Source organism: Teleopsis dalmanni, chromosome 1 (genome assembly GCF_002237135.1).
Source record: "Teleopsis dalmanni isolate 2A chromosome 1, ASM223713v2, whole genome shotgun sequence".
NCBI lineage: Eukaryota > Metazoa > Arthropoda > Insecta > Diptera > Diopsidae > Teleopsis > Teleopsis dalmanni.
Window position 1 is genome coordinate 114,861,423 of NC_051846.1, and position 12,555 is coordinate 114,873,977.

General features: G+C 31.1%; 1 protein-coding gene across 2 annotated transcripts in view; it reads right to left on the bottom strand.

Annotated features, from left to right (window-relative positions):
- Positions 1–5,632: 5,632 nt before the first annotated feature.
- Positions 5,633–12,555, bottom strand: part of LOC119665891 — a 94,650-nt gene continuing 87,727 nt past the window's right edge. For both annotated transcript variants that reach the window (XM_038075144.1, XM_038075143.1), the window contains exons 4-8: positions 8,230–10,756; positions 8,037–8,173; positions 7,383–7,980; positions 7,168–7,315; positions 5,633–7,110 (exon numbers count right to left, since the gene is read on the bottom strand). In XM_038075144.1, coding sequence (XP_037931072.1) covers positions 5,758–7,110; positions 7,168–7,315; positions 7,383–7,980; positions 8,037–8,173; positions 8,230–10,756 — 4,763 coding nt within the window. In that variant the 3' untranslated portion in view covers positions 5,633–5,757. The remainder of the gene's footprint in view (positions 7,111–7,167; positions 7,316–7,382; positions 7,981–8,036; positions 8,174–8,229; positions 10,757–12,555) is intronic.

Consider the following 12,555-nt stretch of genomic DNA (forward strand, 5'->3'; position numbering starts at 1 on the left):
ATTTAATTAAAATTTGTAATAACTGAACAATTATTTATAACTTTATTATTAATACGACGTAAACGTAAATGTATTAATGTACTATACTGTCTTTAAAAAATTTGAAAATATATATTTTATATATTTATATATGTATAATATAGTATATAAATTTTATACATATCTTTCTTATATATTAATTCATATATTTATTTATTTCTATATATTTAAGCTATAATTTTGAAACTAATTAACTTTTTTTGTTAATGCTGTTGTTAGTGCAGCAATTCCTGCTATTATTTTTTTCATGACATGAGCTAAATTCAGTAAATAATTATTTATGTATAAATAATAATATTAATAATCGACATCGATTGGCAGATGTTTTTGATTTCACCACGAATAAAATAGAACAAAACAGCTTTCTACCACGAATTGAAAATGATAAAACTTTTTTTAGAAGACTTTTGTGCCGGAATAGCTTAAATCTTACAAACGATTTTACAGTCTTTTTTATAAAATATTACTCAAGACTTTTAACGATCTTTTCCCGGAACTGCCCTGTAAATATTTATATCTAAAGTGTCTTAAGTTTATTGAAACTTGCTTAAATCACAGAAGTAAAGGCTGAGTCAATTAAAATTTTTGGTAAGTGAACTTAGATATTTGTCTAAGAATTCACATTTTGCGTTATTAACCCTGGACGCATAATGTACGTAAATTTGACGTACACGTTTTCGTTTTTTACAGTTATTTCATTTTTGTGTTCATATATTGGTCTCGCGCTCTTGATATGTTCAGTCGGGATCTAACTCTTGCGTAAGGTATATGATAAGTGTCGGTAAGTCATGACATAAGTTAAATATTGAGTCGTTGTACGTCATTTTTACGTATGATTATACTTTGTGTAACTTTTATGGCTAATAAAGTATTTTGAAAAACTTTTATTTCTTTCAAATTTCAGTAAAGTTTTAATAGAAATGGAATCAAAGAGATTTAATATTGTTGAAATATTACAAAAAGATGAAGAAAATGATCAGAAAGGTGGAAAATCTAGTTCTAGTCGAACATATTGTGCATTCTGTTCATAGAAGAAAAAAAGAATGACAAACATTAGATGTAGTTCTTGTAAAAAGCCGATTTGTAGAGAGCACAATCGTGATACATGCTTTAAGTGTATTTCTGCATAGGATTAATTATTATTATATAACTAAAATTAGCTGATTTGAACCAAAGTTCCTAATAATTTTAATTATTTTCGTAACATTTATGACGATCTCAATATGACTTGCTATTTGTATAAGCTAACTTTAATTTGTTTATTTTATAAGTATATATAAATTTCATTTACTTTTTTGTTTCTATTATTATTTTTTGATTTATTCTAAGTAAAAATAAAAAAAAAATATTAAGAAATATTGAAAATTTACTCTTAATACATAATGTTGAAAAATGCAATTCCTTTATAAGTGAAAATCATTGGCATATTATATTTATTGTGTTTATTTAAAAAATGTGTTTGAAAGTATTACTGTTTTGTTTTAATTTGAATAAATAAATACTTCTTTAAAAACTTGTAAAAAACTTGCACACATTTAAATTAATATAACGGCAAAATATAAACTCTGAAAATTGTACGTCATTTTTACGTATGATTATTCTTAACGTTAGTAGAATTATGATTATACGTCCAGGGTTAAATCATATGCCGAAAAAATGTAAAACATTTTTTAATTAGACAACTGGTATCACAAAATCAAAATATGAAAATAAAACGGTTTTTAATGTAATATTAAAAAACAATATTAATTTCAATTGTATAAAATAAAGGGAATTTTTAGAGTAATTATTCAAAAAAGCGATTTCTGTCACTTTAAAATGATGCATATTTCAGAGTTTTCTTTAAAGCAAATTTAAAGACTTTTGGATTCGTTTTATCAGTAAGCTTATGTGCAATTTTCTATAACAGAACGCACTGTGACTTTTATTCAAAACCTCAATAATAAGTATTGAATGCCAGTGTAACGAAGAGTACTAATAAATGTTAGCAATCAAAACTAATTCCATTAGTGCGATGAACTCTGTCTTCACACAATTTATCTCTAATAAACGGAAGATAACTAACCTCCTCTTTTAGATGACAAAACCCATAGTCTAGATTGAAACATATTCCATCGTGGATCTTTCATAAAACAATTGCATGAAATAAAAATATAGAATCTGATCTTCACTAACCTTTATAACAAACTAATCTAGGTCGAGGTGTGTTAATTTGGAAGTCCTAAACGTAATTTCACTAGAAATTACTATTTGGCATATTTAAGTAGCAGTTTTGTGTACTGCTTTCCTTCTGATAAGTGACTTAGTAGTTATAAAGCCTCTCCTAGAAGAGATAATGGGTAAGAGCTAATCTATTTTAAATGTTATATAAAAATGTGTTGTTTTTATAGCACGAAACATAAAAGGAATACGTGAGGAATACAAATATGTGAGAAATGATTTGGTAGAGTGAGAATAGGAAGTATTATTTTAAATAACGGATGTAGTTTCAATTGAAGCTAGCCTGAGCCAAAGTTAAGAAACCTAGCTAGTTCAATAGGTCGAAGCCGAAGATCAATAGGGTTTTCATTGGGTCATAAATATCAATCGCATTTAAGTCACCATCTTGTCTATCAAACACAGTTTTTCTAAAATATCTTCCATTCTTGAATGGAACGGTTCTACGCCGTTCAGCATTTATTAAATAACAAAATAAAATGTCAAGTATTTCTTTTTATAATAATTTGTTAATTTATTTTTCTAATAATTTCTTTTCACTTCGATTTTATTTTAATTTTTATTATAATAATAAGGGTAATTTGTTTTTTTTTTATTTTATATAGTAATTAATTAATAAATACACAATTATAATTTATATGCAAATATAGTATTTGTAAAGTCAGTAAGTAGAAAAATGGAGTAAAAAAATGTTTTCATTTTAACAGTTAAAAAAATTTAAAAAACAATATAAATTAAGAAAAATATTTTTTAAATTTTATGATCCACCATTGGAAATACAAAAATATAAACCAAAAATTTCAATTTTATAATTACAAGTTTTATTAAAACGTTTTCTGAAATAAAACTATTTTACTTAAATTGAATAGGAAATTTTAAATTATTACATTTCACTCTTCCTAACTAAACAAAATTTGTTAAGAACTAATTAAAACTATTATTAAGTCTAAATTGAAATTATAATTAAATCAAAGCATTAGAAAAAAAAATATGTAATAATTTATATTTAAACTATATTACTTAATATAATTAACTTTAGCACAGAATAAAATTAAATTAATTTTAAAAATAATATGTATAAGTAAATTAATAAATAACATTTATAATAAATTTATTATAACATAATTAATACAAAAATATAAAAAATTGAAATTATGACAATTCAAAATTTTTACAATATTATATTTATTTTTTAATTTTTTTTAAAATATAATTTATAAACTAAATAACTAATTTTTACACTTAGTTTTTTAATGTTTAATATATAATATATATGCTTGTTTATCAGCGCACATATATGTAATAATATGCGTGCAAGTGCATATATACTGGGTTCTATATTCAAATGTTCTTCAATTTTAAGCATATAACTTAAGGCGAATTAGAACTAAAGATAAATTTTTTATATTTCACATATATAAATATTTGTATTTGTTTATTTTAGTTTTGTATTAAAACATAATTCTAATATATAATATATAAATGTTTGCATAAAACATTTTAAAATTTTTACATCATGAGTCCTTTTACGTATTTCATGTTATGCAAAGAATTGTGTAGATTAATGTTATTTTATTAACTTACTTTATTTATGTTAATTTTATTTTTAATATATATATATACATATGCATATATATATGCATATATATATATATACCAAAACTTAAGCGTTTATATATTGTTTACTATTACTGTTTTCATTTAAATATTATACAGTTTCTCTTATAAGTCTTCTTAGCGTTTTATTGTTGTATGTGTGTATTGTTCTGTATTGGAAATATTAAAAATAAATTAAAATTGGAAATTATCAAGATTTTGTTTTTTATTGATAATTTTTTATTTGATAATTAATTTTAAATAAAATATTAAATCGAATTCTATAAATGTTCGTATATATTATAATTACATATTTTATTTTATTAAATATAGAACTTATATTTAATTTTATTGTTGTAAAAAAGACAAAACAGCCCATTTTTTCAGTTTTGACTCGTGTTTGAGTTTGAAGATTTTTTATGAAAAAAATATTTAGCTTTAAATTATGTATAATATTATTTTAATTAAGTTTGAAGTTTGAAGTTCGAATTTTGAATTTTAAATTTTTGTTTATGCAAGTTTTTTAATGTTCACATGTATCAGTAGATTACTAGAATAATCGAACTCGAATAATCGAACTCGAATAATGCAAAATATAGAGTCCTAATTTGTACAAAATTATTTTAGGAGAATGAAAAATAATTACAAATATCAAATATTTTATGTATGTAAATATCTTTCCATATATGACAAAACTTAAATATTTAAATAAATAGAAAATGTTTATATAATTTACATAAATTACATGAATTAAGAATATCAGAAAAGGTATTGTTACATTCAAAAATAATTCAACTTTCATTTCCAAGTCTTAGAAACTCATTGTCAGTTTCCATTTTTATTTTTTGTCAAATAATTTTTTATTGCATATTAATTTATTTTTACAGTTTCTTTCATGTTAAATTGGAAATTGAAATGAATATATAATGCAACATAGTGTATCGCTAATTGTTTAACATATATCTTCATAAGGACAAAATAAATATGTGATAAGATAACAATTAGGTTTGTATATGTATGTACTTGTATTTGCAATTATAATGTTGAAAGGCTATATATATATATATATATATAAATATGTATAGTATGTGTAGGCGTAGGTGTAGGTATAGGTGTTCACGTCCTCTGTAATGATGACATCACGTGTCTCAATAGTCAATTAAAAGTCAATAGCTGTAAATTTGCAATACTAATTTTAGTGTAACTGGAACCGTAATTTTAATGTACTCTGTAATATATTTCAATTTACAACTGTGTTTTATTTGTATATTATAATTTAATTAATACAATTTGTTAATAAATATTTATGTTCCAATAAATATTTAAGTATAAATATGCATGAATTTTTTAGTTATTTTATATCTAAACTTCAATACTTAAAGGTGAGGGTATTATGTATGTAAATATGTACGTATGTATATTTAAACGCATTCGCGTATTCGCGTTCCTGTCTTATATGCGGTCAGGCGTGTTGTGTATTATTTCACAATGTAATTAAGTCCATGTTTTGCGTTTATGGTTGTGGTTGTTATTGTTGTTGTTGTTATTGTTATTATTATTATTATTGCTTTAAGCTTATTTTTTTTAATAATTTCATTTTGTTCTTTGTATACTTCCGTAATTGAATTAATTATTATAAATTGATTTATTTCAAGACAAGTACGAATCGGTATCTTATTTGCTAACGTTATGCCTACCAAGTAAATATAAAGATTTACCTTCGTTGAATGTTAATTACTTTAAAACGTTTTACATTTAATGGCTTCTTGTATTTGCGTTGTTGTAACTAATATAGCTGTATTGTTGATTTTCATATAGTTGGCATTGTAGTTGTACGTGTTCAGTGTCATACTTCCATTGCGTCTGCTGCTGTGGTATTTTTAAACCAGACGCTTGTAGTCACAACTAATCTTCGTCACTTAATGCTTCATATTGGGCCGATAACAGAGGTTTGGGTTCCGTTGTTGAAGATGAGCTAGATGTTTGTGCATTATTAATTCCAGGTCCAGCACTTTCTGCCGCTGAATGTGTATGCACTTGTTGCTTAGTTATATGAGAAGCGGGTTGATGAGGCACCGCCATTTGTTGAGGAGGTTGCATACCGACGGGTGAGCTGGGTACATTAAGAGCACTGTATGGATAGGCATATGTCGTTGGTGCGAATGTTGTGACTGGTACTTGCTGTTGATATGGACCAAGTCCTGTGCTTGGCGCATGTTGAGAGTCATTATTTGAAGCAATCGAAGAACCCGATCGTCTACCATCCCGATCGTCATACTGATTTGGTGTTTTTCTTGATCCACTTATATTTACAGCAGTCTCATGTAAATTTTTATTACCACCTCGATGATCGTTGTGCTGGTGATGTATTTCCTCTACGCGATGATCATCTTCAGTGCGCATTACTTCAACAATCCTGTTCTGGACATATTTCATTGTATCAAAATGATGATTCTGTACAGAAGTTACATTAGCTGAAATAGATCCAGTGTTTCCACCTGACATTCTTTGATCATGTCCACCTGATGACAAGTTCGAGTTTCCACTACTAGACCGTGAATGTACGCCAATTGATTGCACACTAGTCGGTGGTGGGCCAAGTGGATGATAATAATGAGATGCTGCTTCATGTTGTACGACCCCACCTGTTTGATGCGGCATTATTTCATGAACATATTTACGAGGACTCGGTATTGTATTCCGATCATCTCCTGGTGTATTTGAACGACTCCCAGAACTCCCATTGTTAGCGGCTAAATTACCACTGTTATTAGCATTTTGCGTGGAATTCTTACCCCGTTCAGCTGCTGCTTCTGCTTCTTTTTGTTGTATAAGAAGATATTTCCAACGATCAGGTGCTACCATAGTTTGAGGATCTTGCATATAAGGTATAAAATTAGCTGTAGGTCTCATAGTTTGTCTGATTGGATTTGGGCCAAAATCATTAGTAATAATCGAATCTGTTAACTCAGCAAGTGTTATGCCTTTAGTCATAATGGAAGATTGTTGACTTTGAGTTGAATGAGACTGTGAAGTAGGTGGTGGTGGACCTTGTTGAGATGGTGGACCACGAGAGTTATGAACTTGGCCGCGGGAATTACTGGTAGGTGGATCATATTGTGCACTTCCCATACGATCATTATCAAGATCTATATTTATTATATTTGGTGAATTTGATTTTCCATTATTTTCGACGGCAGCTAATGCAGCAGCTGTTGGAGCATGTTGACGCGTTAGTGGAATATCACGTGAGTTATACTGAAAGAAATAGAACGTGAAATTTAAAGTATTTTACTTAAATAAAATTATAATTACAATTGATGAACGCGCCATATCGCGGTTAATGTTTGTGGGATTTGGTTCAGAGCTTCCTTGGCTAATTTGATGCTTTATAATTGCATCTATTAGAACTTGCGCAGATAATGTTCCATCAGATGGTTGACCAGGATGAATTCTGTGATAACTAATTCAAAATATAAATAGATCAATTCCAGTTTAATATTTTAATATCAATTTCTTTTTATACTTACGGATCTCTTTCATGATCTGGAATGGCTCGAGGCGGTCCGGTGTCGGGGGGTACACGCAAGTAGTGAGGTGGCCCAACTGCAGCTGCTGCGGTGTTTCCGGCATAAATACGTTCCATTCTTCTATCTTCTCGAGTTTGTTCATCTGCTACACGTTGTTGTTCTCTTCGTTCTCTTACGCGTTCCCGATCTCGTTCTCGTTCGCGATCAATGCGTTCACGTTCAGCTTGCATTCGTTCTTGATGTAAACGGTTCATGTCTCGCTCTTGTCGTTTCTGCATATCACGCTCTATTCCGTGCATACGTTGATCGCGCTTCGCTTGATCCATACGACGCTGCAAATCAACAGCAGCATTTGCAGCTACATGGTGATGATATTGCTGTGCAACTGCTGCAGCGTGTTGTATTTGCATTGCCATATGATCACGATTCATTTGATAACGAATTTCATGGCGTGATGGTGGTTGGGAAGAAGGATGTTGATGAGGAGGATGTGTTTGCTGTTCATGACGCGTTGACTTTTCGTCTTTTTGAGACGGGACGGGTAGTTGCGGTTGCTGAACAGCGACATCAACAAACGATGAAAATGCTTCATGACCAGCTAAAAAATGAAACAAAATAAAAAAATTGTTTTCTTTTTTCACATATACAACTTGCCTGGCGGATAATTATGACTCATCACATGCATACTCCTTTGCTGCGAGGCAGCAGGTGATGGAGGCTTAGAGCCAGTGTTATGCCTTTGAATTACTCCTTGACGCTGTGGAGGAGGAGTTCGATGCGGACTAGGAGTGCTGAAATAACATAATTATTTATATATAGTTTTATTTATTTTAAGTATATTCCATACCTATTTATATGATCAGCAGGCGAAGCTCGACTTGAATACTCTGTCCGGCCACGATCTTTGTCATAATATACAAGTCCACTTGTAATACTATTTACGCTATTTCGTGGCGAAGGAGATTCTTTATCAGAACCTGCGCCTCCACCTGCACTGCCACGAGACACATTTCTTTGTTGACCTTGCATCTGTTGTGATGTTATATAATCATGCATAACAATCTGGCGAGTGCTTAAAACAGGTGACTGTTCTACACCGTAAGGAGAACGTACATAAGGCGAGTTTACACCATAATTTTGAGATGGTGGAGCCTGCGGTGAGGATTGTTGCGGTGGAGGTAGGGGACCCGATTGTTGTGCCGGACTTTGACGTTGCGTTGGTTTGTAATATTCATAACCACGTTTGCTTTCTAAATGATGTCCAGGTAAATGTATAGGAGTACCTTGAGTTATTGATCCCAGCTTGCTATCGGTAGTTGAAGGCGGTGTTTGACGAAGTATACCATCAAATTTAGGACTAAGTGCATTTGAAGACGTATGCACAATTATTTGTTGTGAGTTATTAATTGGTGTTCCATGCGTAATAGAGCCTTTCGGTCCTCCAACTAGAATTTGTTGCGTTGAAGGAGGCGGAATATGTTGTGTAGGATGTATAAGCTGAGGACTTAATTTCGGTGCCATTTTTGATGCACATTTGCTACCGATTGTTGCACTTGATGGAAGTTGCATGTGCGCAGAGCTATTTTGCGGGTTTTGCTGAGCGTGAGGTGGCTGCGGTTGTTGTACACCACTATTTTGAGATCGTCCCTGTGTAATAGAAATAGGAATAGGTACTTGTGATACTAAAAATGCCCCTGGAGGTGCTTTGCCTACTGTTGCAGGATGTGGGTGATACGATAAGTACGTAGGATTAGGTGCCAATAAAGGCGTTGGTTCAGGTGCGCGGTATATTGCAGGCGCATTACTAACATGCTTTACAGTACTAAGTGGAGGTTGATGTCTTGATAGACTTTCAGGCAGACCAGATGATATTGAAGATGATGAATGTGGTGAAGGACCATCACGCGAAGGCTTTTTAATAGATAAATCTAACGTTTGAGGTTCAGGTTCATTATTGCGATGCTGTTGAACTGAAGTTGATCCACCATAAATTATTGTATCAGAAGGATGTGGCGGTGTAGAATTTTTGCCTGTTTTAACTACTGGTGTGATTGTAGCTTTTACATCGTGCTGAGGTATCATATTGTGGGGCGGCAAATGTTGTCCAGGTATATGTGAATTAACTACTGACAATGTAGCTAAATTGTCAAGCGGAAGTTGTGCTGCTTGTTGAGATGACCCACTCAAATTAACAGAAGAATTCTGCTGCCTTGAACTTAGGTTTTGTATATTCTGGGACATTGAATGACCATGTGCTTGTTGTTTCACAATAGAGCCATCATTGCGATATTCTCTAACAATTGTTACATCATTGTTAGAGTTATTACTATTGTTACCGCTATTACCAATGTCAGTACGACGGCTTGATTGCTCTACTCCAGATTTACTTAAATGTGGACTTATGTGCTGCTGTGCTGGTAATTTTGAAGGAGGTTGTGCCTTGGCTTTAAGTGAATGCTCTATCATTGTATAGAGGAAATCTTGAACGTTCAGTGCTGATTCTCGACCTGGTAACGGCATTTGCTGAGAAGATGGAGGTAAAGGCTGAGGACCATTTGATTGTGCATTTAATGGTGGAGGTGGAAGTCCTGGTGTTACTACTGTACTGCCACTGCCACCAATGCTGCCACTGTTATTGAGAGTTACTTTTGGACTTTGTCGATTAGCTGGAGAATTTTCATTCTCCTCATCCGCAGTTTCGGTTGCAGACGAATCATATTCCTCAGACGTTTTTTGTTTGCGTGGTGCATGTCCAAGTGGAGGTAACAATCGTTCATCAGATTTTGAGACTGTTATTGTAACTGTTGTTGTATCAGCTGCATTTGTTTTTACACTATTTGCATTTATTGGTGTCAAAGGCTTTTTTAAGTCCTTCGTTAGTGAGTTATGTCTTTGTGGATTTTCCGGACTATCAACTGAAGCTGTATCACTACCCCCTGCTTCACGTTCATCACACGAAGATGTACTAACATCAGACTCATCTCCGTCGGTGGTGCGACGTTCTTCATCAGTTAAATTTATATGCGGGTCAAGCTTGCGACGAATCCGCATCAAACATGCCGAACAACATCGTGAAGCTTGTACAGGTATCTGAAATTCATGTATAATCGGCTCACGAATATCGTTAGTCAGTTCAAATAAACGTGCCGGAATGTTATGTAATCGTTTCGCCCGATCCTTTGGGTTTGGGCAGGTTGGAATTGGACAATTGGGATACCGATTACGCACTGACTTACATTGACACGAATTACAGACACGAGCGCCTACTACAATTGAATCGTCTGCAATTCCATACTGTTGCCCACGACCTTTTTTCAATGGTCGTGTACGTGGACATGCCTCAGCTTTGCATACAAAACAGGTAGCAAGTTTGTCTGAAAAAAAAACAAATACAAAAAAATTTATAAAAATAATATAATAAAATAAATCAAAAACTATTTTAATTTAAATTAAAAATATAATTTTTGGTTGAAAGCTGTTTTGAGTATTTGGCAAAGTTCGAGCCTAATATTAAACATTTCTTTTTAATTATTTTTTAATAGGAGTTAACGATCTAAAATAATATAACAGCACCGTGTCATTAGGTACTAAATTTGTATTTTTATTGGCTTATTACTTATACTTCTTTTTTACATAGGACATATGTGTCAAGATGTATCGATAATATAATACTATTGACGTGAAGTCATATTTTCCAAATAAAGATCCCAAGATAAATATGATCAAAGAGCATTTAATAATTAAAAACTGCAATCCAATGAAAAAGTAAGTAAACGTTTACTTTGAGAAGGTCAAAGAAGCTTAATATATTGATCAATTTGATTGGCCAAATCTAGAATACATAATTTTGTATAAAAAATAACGTCATAAGCTTATTATTAAGTCATTAAGTCCAAAAAAAAAAAAATAACCTCACTAATGAGTCAAAAATTTAGTTCCAACCTTATTACAATTATTTTTAGCCCTATGTTTAGAGAGCTTGCGGGACTGCAATCGATTAAGATGATTGTTCTAATACTCTCCGAAAGGTAGTCTAAGAATTATGAAGACATGGAGCTGAACCAGTAAGACAATGTCTTCTTTTACGATTTCGGTAACATTTAATACTGACTTCTTATATGTTACTGGGTTCTGAAATAATGCATCTTGGATTGCATTATTTCAACATAGTTGATACTTGTTGGAATAATTGTATTATAATTTCTTTAAGTAATTAATTTATGTCACAATTTTTTTTTAATGCATCTTGGATTGCATTATTTCAACATAGTTGATACTTGTTGGAATAATTGAATTATAATTTCTTTAAGTAATTGATTTATGTCACAATTTTTTTAGTTTTTAAGACTAACTGTATTCAGTTACGTTCTTCAATACATTGGAGCATACTACATACGAAGAACTTTGTGATTTTCGCTTTTGAAGATTTTTTCCAGCTTAAAAAGTATCAAAAATAATGTGAAACCTTCGATCGAATGATTAATTATTCTTAAATATTTAGTGTTTTTTTAAACGATACACGAATGCCCACATTTATTTCAGTTTTCCAAACTTTCTTCGTGCCTACTGCCTATGCTTTTTAAACAATGATGAAGAAAGAAGATCGATTGTATGAATAATTTATGGGCACTTTAAGAGAAGACTCAAGTCTCCCCCATTTTTTAAACGCTCAAGCTTTTAGGACACAAGCTAAATCATAGGAGTTACGGGTGGCTTGTGCGGTTTATATTTTAATTTTCATTACTGCCAAATGACTTTACATTTACCTTGTTTTAATATTTTTACAGTTTTAACGATATGTAAATAAGACCAAATAAGGCAACACAATATATAAAAGAAGCATGAAAACGCAAATGCAAATACTGTCACTTTGAATAAAATACTCTAAAATCTCTCGAATGCGCTTTACGTACTGGCGGAATACCTAGCCAAAAAACTGGCTAGCTAGGGTGGTATAGCGGAGGATATAAAATTTCTTGTAATTAAAATTTCAAGGAAAAAACAAACTGAAAATTAAAATTAAAAAAAATAATAATGCTAATTTACCAATAGCTGCTGAAGAGCGCTTTATATACATTTGCGCCATCAAATATGGTATTTTTAGCAATGCCGCAGACAACCGTTTAAAAAGTTTTTATTCATAATAAATAGATTAAAAATAATAGAACTATTA